The sequence below is a fragment of the Gavia stellata genome, chromosome 28, assembly GCF_030936135.1.
Source record: "Gavia stellata isolate bGavSte3 chromosome 28, bGavSte3.hap2, whole genome shotgun sequence".
In the NCBI taxonomy this organism is placed as follows: Eukaryota; Metazoa; Chordata; class Aves; order Gaviiformes; family Gaviidae; genus Gavia; species Gavia stellata.
The window spans coordinates 9,313,399-9,327,097 of NC_082621.1; the positions used below are offsets into that span (position 1 = coordinate 9,313,399).

Here is a 13,699-nt window from a genome sequence, read left to right on the forward strand (position 1 = left end):
TGAAGAAGGAGGGGGAGGAGGTGCTCCATGCACTGGAGCAGAGATTCCCCTGCAACCCATGCAGAACACCATGGTGAAGCATGTCATCCTCCGGCAGCCCATGGAGGACCATGTTAGAGCGGGTAACTACACTGCAGCCCATGGAGGACCCCAGGCTGCAGCAGGTGGAGATACCCTCAAGGAAGCTGCAGCCCATGGAGAGCCTGTGCTGGAGCCAGCTCCTGGCAGGAACTGCAGCCAGTGAGGGCCTTATGTTGGAGCTGTCTGTTCCTGGTGGACTGTATACTGTGCAGAAGACCCATGCTGGAGCAGTTCGTGAAGAATTGTATCCAGTGGGAGGGACCCCATGCAGGGGAAAAGTATGAGCAAGGAGTGGCAGAGTCAGTATTATGAACTGACTGCAACCGCATTCTCCATCCTGCTGCACCACTTGGAAGGCAGCAGGTAGAAGAGTCAGAAATTAAGAAGAGACGTTGAGCCTGGGAAGAAGAGGGGTAGAGGGAAGGTGGATTTTTTTTGTCTTTGTTTCTCACCACCCTATTCTATCTTTAATTGGTAATAAATAAAATTAATTTTCCCTAAGTCAAGTCTGCTTTGCCCATGAGGGTAACTGGAAAATGATCTCCCTGTTCTTTATGTCAACCCATGAGCTTTTTCATCTTGTTTTCTCATCCTGACTTACTGAGGAGGGGGAGTGAGAGAACGGTTTGGTGGGCATCTGGCAGTCAGCCAAGGTTAAGCCACCACAGCAGTCTCTTCAAATCATCCTCTGAACTGAGCCATTGGCAAGCAGCAAATCTTTCTAGATAGCCCCTCAGGTTGACAGGTCAGGCACCTATGCCCTACAGAGGGGACTTCCCCCTATTACTGTGACTTGCCACATCCTTCTGTTACGACTGTGTGGTTCAGGCTCAGACGGCACTGATTCTTCTTTGGATAGAGCATTCGGTTACCTGTCTACTTCGAGGGCATTGAAACCATTCTGTAGCTGTACATCTGCAGGTAGAAGAAGAGCCTTCCTCCTCTTTCCAGAAGTCACAAGCTTCCAGCCTTTACTGCCATGGTGCTTTCATTACCCAAGCTTCCATTACCCCACCTGATATGGACTCACTATGGCTCTCCCTCCCTCTGTAAAGTTGGGGGTTCATGCTTTTGTATCTGCAGGGTCTCAGAAGATCCTGTCAATTGATTTTATTGTCATTTCTGATATCATACAGTCTGCTGACCTTATCCCATAACTCCTTAATTTGTTGACAAACATCCTCAACCAGCATACACTTCTGACAGGCACAAACATAATCTTCCAGCTTCAGCAAGAGACAATAGGAATTGCCTGAGGCCTGAAGTGCTGCATCCTCCCTTTGAATCTCAAATCTGAGCCAAGACCTCTTTTCCCAGAGGTAATTGCTTCAGGCTGGGGTAGGGAGAGATAATTTCAACAGCATATACACCTAAGTTATAGCTATCTGGCCTTGCTCCTTCTGTCTTTATGTAGATAACTTTATTCTTAAAGTTAGGATAGCTCTCACCCTAGGCTAGACAAAATGGGAATGGTTTCCTCATGTATTCAGTGAAGGAATGCAAGGTCCTCCAGAGAAAAATTCAGATAATCTTACCTAACTTTGTCTTTCTGTATAAACTTTTATCTGTTGATTATATAGGAGATCTGACTGCTAAAGCAAAGCTAAGGGCATCTCCCCTGCCCTTAAAACAAAGTTTAACTTTATGTTTCCTTAAACAAGTCACTGGTGGGGCTCAAAATCACAGAAGACTCTTTCACTCATATCAGTGAGTTCCCTGTAATTCCTGATTTTCAAGAAAAAAATATTTGGAACATCTTGCTTCAGCTTCTGAAGCACAATCCACAGCTTTTCATGAAATGATTTAATCATAAAATGCAATTATTTCTATATGGTTTTCTTACCTATACAATCTCTTCTGTCATTAAAACTGCTAATGTTTCTGCAAGGAAACTCTTTTTCTGAACAAGATCTTTTGGAGGGCGTCCTTGATTTCCTGGTTCCTCAGGCAGTAAATGATGGGATTGAAGAGAGGAACAACAACAGCATAGAGAGCAGACACTATTTTGTTTGTGTCATGAACTGGAAGTGTTCTGGGCCTCACATAGATAAAAATGCTTGTTGCATAAAAGACAATGACCACTACAAGGTGGGAGGCACAGGTGGAGAAGGCTTTTTGGCAACCTTGTACAGATGAAATGTGAAGGACAGTGAAGATAATATAGGTATAGGATAGGATTACTACAGAGAGAGGCATAAGGAGAATAAATAAGGCAGCCACAAAATCCATAAGAGCAGCTCTTTCCATATCTGTACAGGCTAAGTTCAAGAGCGGAGAAACATCACAGAAGAAATGGTTGATTATATTGGGTCCACAGTATGTTAACTGAGAGATGAAAAAGACTTTGCATCCAGAAATTAAGAAACCAGTCAACCAAGAGCCCATAGTAAGGTAGACACAGACAGTGTGTCTCATGATAGTCGAGTAATGGAAAGGCTTGCAAATGGCAACATAGCGATCATATGCCATGACAGCCAGGAGGAGGCATTCAGTGTTGCCCAGGCTGAGGAAGAAGTACAGTTGTGTCATGCATCCCATGAAGGAGATTTGCTTTGTCACTGATACAATGCTCAGCATTGTCTTGGGGAGTGTAACTGTCACATACCAGATCTCCAGGAAGGACAAATTACTCAGAAAGAAATACATGGGGGAGTGGAGGTTATAGTTCGTCCAGACAGTCAGGATGATGATAATATTTTCTGCTAAAACTAAGAGATATGCAGTGAGAAATACTGCAAAGAAGAGAATCTGCAAGCGAGGAGCAATGGGAAATCCAAGGAGAATGAATTCTTTGACCATGCTCTGATTGCTCACCTCCATGTCTCCCACCTACCTCTGTAAAGACAATAACATCAATGATTTATTATTAATGATTATAATACATTAGAATACCTTTCTCTCTCTGTCTGTTTCTCTCTATCTCTTATTTTACAGTTGTTTTACATTTCTTTCACACTGCAGTGAAATTAATACTAGTGTTGCTACTGCTGTAAATACTAGTTTTATTAATTATTAAAGTATTCAGAGATATGGTGTTTAGAACAAAATAACAATAATTCTGAATTCTTTCAGTGACATAAAGTCTAACTTCTTCTTGACCTTCTAGAGGAAATTATCTGTTATCATGTCTAGCACTTTTCTAAATTGTACAATGAATTTATTTGTGAATTTGTGAACAGAGTTGCCAGAAAATCAGTCACCATAGACACTTCATAAAATAACAAAATATTATCAACACTAATAGCAGTATTTACATAATCATTACCAATGCATTATTATTTTGTAAAGTTGAAACTTTAATAAAGGTCAGAATTCAAGCTACAACTGTGATTCTGTGATTCTGTGAAATAATAAGCATAAATAAAGCTTTTCTGCACCATAACCCATGTGTACAGAAATTGTGTTCTTAATCCAAAACCCAATTTGAAAACTGCCTACATTGTCTCACTTTTTCAAATAATTTTGAGAAATTTGCTACCTTGTTCCCATTTTGTATAATATATCCCAGTTCTTATATAAGCAGGGTTCAAGCCTGATTATCTAATGAGTGTTGGAGTCCTCTTTCCTATGATAAGGGCAAGATTCAGTTGGATAGACATAGATATGTAGTGCCACTTAAGAAATGACAGGATATCTGAGCTGTCCCCAGATGGGTATGAAGGATATGACACAAGATTTACAAGATCTGCTCTTCTGGAATAGCAGCTGGAGTCCAGGTGGGATAGCTAAGAGCATCTGAAAGTCTTGTTTCAGGCAATTGAATCATGTGTTGAGGGATTGACTCACTTGCCCATTAATAGTTGCCTACTACCAGTTGAGATACCATGTGGTACTGGAATTATCAATTAGTTTCAGGTAGACATAACACAGCATCTATAGGTCACCTCTGCCCTCCTGAAATGACAGCTGGAGGCTGAGCAGCATACTTCTGGGCATCTCAAAAGTAGACAGCTTATTCAAGTCCATTTTGTTACATTGAATTGGTATCTTTACTTCCTTGTGAATACCGATGTAATCCTGTTCACTAACAGTAGAAGTTCAGAGGCTTACAGACTGATTTAGTTGCCTAAATATAGGTATTTACTGTTATTTGAGATAGCATAGGCTATCCAATATATGTCTCATCAGTAGGCACATGACCTTCTGAAACAATATTTGGAGGATACCATATAGGATATTTCAAGGAGTACTAGACACCTACACTTAGGCAATTGAATATTAACTCCTATCTCACATTTCTACATTTAGACAAAGAATTAAGAAGCACAAATTTTCTGTTAATGAAATAAAATCATACAAGTAATACCATGAATAATTTATTGAAAAAGGTTTCAAAACTCCCTATTCTTGTAGTCTACTGTATTAACAATGCATTTAGTTCTTGAGTGCCTAAGTATAGAGGCCTGCAATAGTGTCTTTTGTAACTGTAGGTCCTTTTTCTCAAAGTTATTTGAATGAATCATTATATTAGGGAAGGGAAGGGAAGGGAAGGGAAGGGAAGGGAAGGGAAGGGAAGGGAAGGGAAGGGAAGGGAAGGGAAGGGAAGGGAAGGGAAGGGAAGGGAAGGGAAGGGAAGGGAAGGGAAGGGAAGGGAAGGGAAGGGAAGGGAAGGGAAGGGAAGGGAAGGGAAGGGAAGGGAAGGGAAGGGAAGGGAAGGGAAGGGAGACTGACAAAAAGTATTTTCAGTTGAAAGATACTGCTTCACTTTTTTTCTTTGTACAAAAATTCACAGATGTTCTGTGAGAATTAAAATTTACCGTGTGGTTTCTCACTAAAAAGATTTAATTCAAAACCCATCTTTTCTGTTATAATTTTTTTTTTACTAGCTTCATTAGCCAATATACTACTCAGCAGACTTAAAGAAAGTGTTAATAATATATATGATAAGAAATTATAGATTAGTAAATACTTCTATTTCACTTACAAATTTGAGTCCTTGTACCAACGTTGAATGGACTGTTGGAAGTTCAGAGAGACTGCGCTGCGACATCTGTTTATTATTTCTTCACTTTCCTGAAGAGTTAATTTGTGCATTTGGTTTGTTCTTCCAAAGGGACCAATCAAAGAAACAAATTATTTCTCCTCTCTTCCCTAGCCTGGCAATAGTATTTTTCACTGAGCTTAAAAATAAATACCTCAACCCTGAAAACAGAAGGTCTGGTAATCTTCCAGTAGCCAGAAATAGATTAAGCAAATAAGCAGCATTGTTGATTTTGATGAATTATTTTTTCAAAGGTTTGTGACCAAAACAGTTGATGAAATTGCTGGACAAGGTGTACAGCTGCTCATTAAACAGATCTTCTCAAAGGCTTCTCTTCTTATCAATGTGAGGCATATAACAAAAAAGTCTGTCTCACTCAGCAGAGAAAAAGAGATTTCGGGCTTCACACTCCATTGGTAGGATTTGTCTTTCCTGACATTGCAGGTATGACAAAGAAAATATTCATTATTCCACATTTAAAGATCTGTCATGAGGTTATACATAAGCTAGTTGTCTTAACAGTGGAGAGAAATAGGCATTGGGTGGGGTTTATCTTATCCCAAAGAAAACAGTTAAGACACAAATTACTTGAATTGTGCTCTAGAAAGGATTGACCCATTACAAAACAATCTTGTACAATTAGCTCAAATGGAGATAATTGTTAGGTACTGTTAGTGCTGGATGAGATGAATCCCAACCCTGACTACAGATTTTCCTAAATTCAGAAGCTTAGCTGAGCTGCCTAGTTAAAATCTACTCACTGATCTCCTTATGTGTCAGCAATGAGATATTGACATCTTCATAGGGGTCAAGCAATGGTACGAGAATCATAATCAATGCCAGAATGAAATCCACTGTCTCTGCCATGACATATCCTTGCAGGCAAGGTTGAGAAGGGGTGAGATATCACAGAAGAAATGGTTCATGACTGAGTCACAGAAATTCAGGTGTGAGGTGAAGACTACCTTGAGTATGGAACTGGCAAAACCTCCCACCTAAGAGCCAACAACTAAGAGAAAGCAGAGCTTATGGGTCATAATGGTTGGATAGAGCAAGGGGATGCAAATAGCCACAAAGTGGTCATAAGCCATGACAGCCAGAAGCAGATATTCAGTGAAGGCCAATGCAATGAAAAACTAGATCTGGGGCATGCACCCTGCAAAAGAGATGGTCTTGCAAACTGTCAATAAATTGCTAAGAGTTTTAGGCACAATAACTGTAATATACCACATCTCCAGAAAGGAGAGATTGCTCAAGAAGAAGTACATAGGGGTATGGAGGCAGTAGCTAATACAGATCATTATAATGATGACCGTATTCTCTGCTAATGTCAGTATGTAGACAGTGATGAAGGTGATGGCAAGTAGGACTTGTAGTTCTCTGAGAACAATGGAGAATCCCTGGAGGACAAATTCATGAGCTCTTGCAGTTTATTTTTTCATTTCTATTGTTAAAAAAAATTATGATTAGTATATTATTATATTACAATTACATTCTATTATATCATTATTTATTACCAGTAATGGTATTAGAGTAGATATGCAAAACTGGCACAAGAACTTTCAGTTTATTCTCACAAAAGGAATCAAGCAAATGTTAGAGCAATTTGTATTATGTACCAAGAGGGTAATTTTATTTTTAACAATAACCTGAATATTGAGAAGACCTAGCTTTGGATTGAGTTCATCTAACTTTAGGCATCCACAATGTAGATGTCTGCATCTCATAAAATCATTTAGATTCCCTTTGCACTCAAGTGGACCAGGAGAGGCACCACCAAAATATGATTCACCTGTTCTGTTCTGTTCTGTTCTGTTCTGTCTTGCCTATAATATATAAATACTTTAGAATGAGATGGAATATGTCCTGGAAATAAATATTTCTCTTCACCAGCCACAAAGTGAACCTAGAATCACTAGTTCAGACTAAGACAGTGAGAGTAGAATTCATCATGTTTAATTTTAGTAGAGTAGTTAAATACATAAAATTAAATGCCTGGAGTCCAAGGCACCCAAGTTTCTATGAGACATCTGTGTGAGGCTGCCATATAACAGAAGACCTTTAGAAGACCCGTATCTTCATAGCTTGACAGCTGTACGCCAATAAATTACCCCAAATCATCCAAAGCTACACTAGTCACTTGAGTCCCATTCTAGGCATCTACAGTAGAGGTGGACATGTAGTAGTCTCAGTGCCTGTTACAGTCAGCTGAAGTCTGGTCAGTGCCATCAGTGGAGTCTATAGAGCCATTTATCTCACCAAAAAGTAGACATCTATCTTGGACTCATTTCAGTTTCCCAAACTGGTACTGTTTAGGATTCCTGATAATACCTAGGACTTCCATATGAAATTGGAAGATATGATACCTGGCCTAGAGGATTCCTATACCCTCATGGAATGCATCTGGATGATCTACTGCATCTCAAACTACATGAAATTCTTATTTACAAGCAACTAATTATCTACTACATGTATTCAGATGAATCATTCTTTAAACTTCATTGATTATTGATCATATCTCCACTGACTATAATGAAAATTTAGATTTGTAGTTGTGATGATGACAGATAAATTTGCAAACATTTAGTGCAAGATTTAGTTCTATAAATGTTGCTTTCTAGTGTCTTATATGTCTCTGTCTCAAAACATTTTCATAGGGCTGGCAGATATGACTGTACCTTTCTTCAGCTGGAGCTGGAGTTCTCTCTGAGTTAAGATGACACTAGATGACTATACAACTGAGTCCTGTCCCTAAGATTAGGTAGATGAATTCCACAAAGGAAATCTGAGCTCATTTCATGGATCTAGCCACATGTTAATTTCAATAATGTCTGAGTAATATGAATATATAGATATAAATTATAGAAACAATATGATCTATAATATGTATTATATTGTATTATATACAAAATGTACTACATATATGTATAATACATAATAAATCTATGACAAGTATCAGTTATATATCCCCCAAGTAATCTTGATTAATGTACATAACTCCGCTAATTTAAAAATAAAGACACAGACCAGAAGAAAGGAGGTAGTGAACAAGATTTCTTATACAGCTGGAAAACTACCCTAGCATTGACAGTTAGCATAGGCATAAGCATTTCTGTTATCTAAAGCTGAGATAGGCATCCTGTGTTCCTACAGTGAACAAAAAGAGACATTCACTAACAGGCATTTATGAAAGAAAAAAAATCATACTGGATCTCAACATGAGTAACTCAGGTTTAGATATATTTCAGATGTCTGAAGTTGAGACAGACGAATTCTGTCTAAAGGGGCAGGATTCCAAGATCTAAGAAGTCCTTGCATTTTAGTGACCGAAGTCCTACCTCATACTGGCTCTGAAAAAATGCATCACTTTTATATTTCCGACAAGCTTAACATCATCTGAGACAGAAAGATCCCAATGAGAGGCTAGGGGTAGGCTTGCTCTCATCACTTCCTTCTGAGTACAGTGAGCAAAAGTGTATGCTTTTAAGCTTATATTCTCATGAGGGGGGTTTACAAATCTTGTAGCTGCTTTGTCATTCTTTTTCTCATATTATCTCTTAGCAGTGGAAACATCCGAGTGTGGTTCTTCCCAGGAAGTTACAGAACTATAATACACAATGTCTGTTGATTTCAAACACAATTTAGTGCCTAACTTCTCTTGAAAATCCCCAACCAACATACACATTAATAAGGCCCTAACCTCCAGCTGGCATCCTGGATCTTGAACAGTTCGATGTTGCTTGCACACTGTTTAATTCCATTTGGTGAAAAGGAAAGATACTACGTAAAAAACTTCATTAATAAACAATCATAGTAGTACTGAGAAGATACTGCTTTTTGACAGACCTGTGAGAGTTTTGTATGAATATGCATCTGACTCCTATCCTCCTACAGAAGGAATGAGACCAGATCACAGTATGTTTGCATTTTTAATTTCAAATTCCACCAGGAAGTGTTTGCACTTCTTAAGATTTCAGTCAGAAACTTGACATATGATCCAGGGACTAAAAGAGGACATGAAACAGACAATCTCAAATTCTAATCACAACTCCAGTGTGATGAACTCACTGATGAACTTCTGTATACAATACAGAAGTTTTCTCACCTCAGATGGATTAATCTGATGGCTAGTGTTTGAGATCTAGAGTGCTAGAGTTCTTTGATCTGGAAAAATAGGATGAATTATAATTAATAAATGACTTCCATGCGGAAAATTATGCTTACTGATAAAATCCATGTTTTTCAGAAGAGTCTTGGGGTGAGTGATTCTAACACTTAAATAACCTAATGACATTTTAAATATTCTATGTATTTCAAAGCTCTGCACAGGGCTGAAAGATGTGGTATAGGACTTAAGGGATTTCCTTCTTAAATAGTATCTGGATGCCAGGTGAGACAGCCTACAACACCTAAAATAGCATGACTTGCCAACACCTGAATGCTACTCAAATCTGACAATGGATGCCCTGGAAATTATAGCGTTCACAGAACATACTTGGAGAGAAGGGATAAATGTAGCACTGAGAAGCCACATTCCTGATGCCCGGTAGAAATTGGGACTGCAGTACTCTGCTGTATATAACCCATTGCTCCCCATAATGCAAAAAGATCGGATGTAGGATACACTTACCCGAAACTAGCTTCCCTTCATTGATACCTGACACCACTTCACTGATACCTGATACCACAAATAAAGATACACGTATAGCTGTACTCGTTCTGTTAGGACTCCTAACATGGTATTTATTCTTTCAGCCTCAACAGAATAATTCTGTTGATAAGCGAAACCTGGTGGGATGAGTCCTGTGGCTGGTGGGCCATGGTGGACGGTTATAGGCTCTTCAGGAGGAATAGGCAGGGCAGGCAAGGTGGGGGGGTGGCGCTGTGTGTAAGGGAGGGGTTGAATTTTTATGGCATTTACAGTGCGTGATAATATGGTTGAAAGCTTCTGGGTAAGGATGAAGGGTAAAGCAAATAAAGTGGATGTTGTTTTGGCAGTCTGCTATCGACTACCCAGCCAGGACGATGACACCAATGAATTATTCTACAAGGAATTAAGGGATATCTCTAAATCAGCTGCCTTTCTCCTTATGGGTGATTTTAACTTCCCAGACATCAACTGGGAATATCATACAGGTGCGAACAGGTCCAGGAAATTCCTGATGCACATTGAAGATAAATTCTTGGTGCGGGTACCAAGGGAGCCTACTAGGAAAGGTGCTGTCCTAGATTTGTTGTTTGTAAACAGAGAGGGACTTGTGGGTGAAGTGGTGATTTGTGGCTGCCTTGGTCACAATGACCACGAACTAGTTGAGTTTCAAATCATTGGCTACAGGAGAAAAACTGCCGGCAAATCTTTGACCCTAGATATGGGGAGAGCAGGCTTTGGGCTGCTAAAGGAGCTAGTTAGTAAGGTCCCCTGAGAATCTGCTTTTGAAGGTATTGGGGTCCATGAATGCTGGTCACTTTTAAAGAGCCATCTCTTAAGAGTGCAGGAGGAGGCAATTCCAAAGTGTGGGAAGTCAAGCAAGTGGGGCAGGTGGCCAGCTTGGCTGAACTGGGATTTTCTTCTAGAACTTAGGTACAAAAGGAAGGTGTATGGACATTGGAATAAAGGACAGGAGAGACGGGAGGACTACAGAAATGCTGTTCATTCTCCCAAATGCTGTAGGGAGAAAATTCATGTGGCCAAAGCTCAATTAGAGTTCAAGCTGGCCAGTACTGTGAAGGACAACAAAAAGGGCTTTTTAAAATATGTTAACAGCAAAAGCAGGTAATATTGGTTCATTACTTGATGAGGTCAGTTACCTCACAAATAGGGATGTACACAAAGCAGAGACATTTAATGCCTTCTTTACCTCTGTCTTCAACACCAATGATGGGCGCTGGAACCCCCAGAGCTCTGTGTTGGAAGACTGTGACTGAGGGGGGAGACCTTGTACTTGTTTGAGACTTGCTGCTCCAGCTGAATGCACATAAATCTATGGAGCCTGGTGGGATTCATCCCAGGATACTGAAAGAGCTGGCCGATGTCATCGTGGGATCTCTTTCCATTACTTTTCAACAGTCTTGGGAGTCTGGAGAGGTCCCAGTTGACTGGAAGCTGGCAATTGTTGTCCCAATTTTCAAGAAGGGTAAGAAGGACGACCCTGGTAATTATAGCACACAGGTAGACAAGCCCATAAGAAGAGGAACCCCAAAAGGGAAGCCAGGTAGAGAATTCTCTCAGGAGCTAGTCTGCTAGTTAATAGCTGAACACAGATTGTTGTTGTCTACAGTCAGACGAATAATGCCTCAGTGCTCCTCTGAACTCTGAAGATAGTGATATTTTTACATTTTGCCGGAATGTGCTTAGTTCAAAATATTTGAAAAAATGTGAAGGCTTTGCTGTAACCTTCCAGAATGGTGTTTCATGGTATGAAATTGAGAGCACATCATTCCCAGAAACTCTTGAAAAACTCCACAGTTCTTCCACAGAGGAAGGAGCTAAAATTAAAATAGTTTTATCTATTCTATGAGGAGCAGACACTAATGAGTTTTGGCTGAGAAAGAATTATTTAGTTCCAAAAGGGAGCTTGCAAATTAATTTACATTCTTAAGGTATGTGTGATACAGGAACAAGCCCAAGTTATTTGACATAATAAGTTTTATAAGCATTATAAATCATTAATATATAAGCATTATACTACTTATAATGCTTCTTAAGCACTTCGTCACCTGTCTTGGGGATTAATCTCTATTCCCCTGAACAAATGCACTAGAATAGAATGGTATATATCCGCATGGCTCATAGTGAATCACTCCTTTAGAGTAAATTCCCATCTTAAGTACCTAAGAGGTGATTTTAGTCAATGAAACTCTGAGCAATACAGTCTCTGTGAACTGTGGCCAAGGTGAGATATACGAATTCTACAGAAATTGCTCCAGATGGGTATGTTTAGGAAACTGGATCCTGCCTTTATAAGTATAAAGTATAAATCATCTCAACAGTTCTCTATACATTGTTTTAATATTGTTTAGAGACCTATTCAGTGTCCAGGATAAATGTCTATTATTATTCTGAGCACCCCAAAGTATTTAGGGCACCTTATAGCACTGGTAGATATGACACAGGTTCTATGCACAGCCAGTGTCCTTCTGGAACAATAACTAGAGGACAGCCAGGGTATACAAGGTAATTTCAAGAGCACTAAGCACCCATGACTGTACAACTGATTCAAGTCCTGGAAATCCCTTGATAAAGTTTAAAGGTGAGACATCTTCCCCTCCCACTTACGTGTTTAAAAATGGATTCAAATCCCATTCATAAAGTTAGGTGAGATGAATACCAACCAGCTGTGCTGAGTTGCAGCCCTATTATTTTTCCATATATTTAAAGGTAAGCATGAAGTTGAACTTGTCCTCCAAGTGGCATTTTCATAGTCATTAAACGCAGCTTGTCAATCAGGAATCAGGTAACGGTTCTACTGAACTGAGCCCATACTGAGTTGAGTCTATGTTATTATTATTATGGGTCTCTCTGTGTTTCACTATAAAGTGCTATTTGTGTGTCTGTCTCTGTGTAAAGTCTATATTGACTACTTAGTCAATGTAGGTTAGGACTCTTCTGCAATAGAAAACTGGTTCTTTCCTCAAACAAAACACAGCAGTGGTACTGTGGTTCCAATCCGTTTAGAGCCCATTTGACTTTGATGAAATGATGACACATCTCCTCCCTCTTGCTCTGTCCACATGACCCAATAGTCCAAAACTATTGCACCAGTCTTGGCACCTTTACTTGTCTCACTTTGTCTGCTCTCCATCCCTTATGTGCAGCATAGAAACTCAGTACTTCTTGGCTGTATTATAAACAATGGGAACTTTTAGATTAATTTTTAAAACTATTACAGCTTTTCCAGCCCAGTGAAGGGCCACAAGAAGGCAATAACATCCCAGGACCTTGTGTTTGGAAATGCAGGAATCTTGCTTGTAACTGATTGAGACATCAATGTAGTTGCATCTGAAGTGTTCTAACCACAGTGCCATTCTAAATAAATAAATAAACAAGTAAATAAACAAATAAATAAAAAAGGAGACCTTAAAAGCAGCATGTATTAAGATCCATGAGAGTAACTGGAAAGGTCACATTGCTGTTGTGGAACAGAGAAGTGGCAGTGAAGAGCACACAAAACACACTGGCAGAAGACGTGGGTGAACCCGTGCAAAAGCTTTTGGATTAGGTCACAATCAAAGCATTGCCTACTGGCATGGCCAGCCTGGTCAAAAAGGGCCTAGCCATGAATGTTATCAGCATCTGACACTGTAACATGTTTAGCAAAATGGCCACAGATCAGTCCCTAGAGCAAATTAATTCAGTAGAGCAGATGTTGACAAAGGCAGCAGAGGTGCAGGCACTGACTCCTAAAACACACAAAAATCCCAAAGAACTCTATGTTCATTCATATTCAAACTAATAGACAGTGATTTCAGCAGAATTTATAAGAACAGAAATTAATGAATATGTCCTACAAAATGGAAAAAAAAAGTAGTTATTTTATTTACAGTGACCAGGATTTAAAGTCTTCAGTTCATTTGGAGTATTTATTTCAACCTTACTTAAGAAGTTGGGCTTCTCCCATTCCACTGTGAACACTTTCT

The 13,699-nt window shown here is 39.4% G+C and overlaps 1 protein-coding gene and 1 pseudogene across 1 annotated transcript; both read right to left on the bottom strand.

Annotated features, from left to right (window-relative positions):
- Window positions 1–1,953: 1,953 nt before the first annotated feature.
- On the bottom strand, window positions 1,954–2,901 carry LOC104251378 (olfactory receptor 6A2). Its single transcript, XM_009815496.2, has one exon. The coding sequence runs from the start codon at window positions 2,899–2,901 to the stop codon at window positions 1,954–1,956; it is 948 nt and encodes a 315-aa protein (XP_009813798.2).
- Window positions 2,902–5,815: 2,914 nt separating this feature from the next.
- On the bottom strand, window positions 5,816–6,504 carry LOC104259940 (olfactory receptor 6B1-like; annotated as a pseudogene).
- Window positions 6,505–13,699: the final 7,195 nt, after the last annotated feature.

Excerpts from the sequence above, each read along its gene's own strand:
- LOC104251378 (XM_009815496.2), bottom strand. The coding sequence starts at position 2,901 with ATGGAGGTGAGCAATCAGAGCATGGTCAAAGAATTCATTCTCCTTGGA.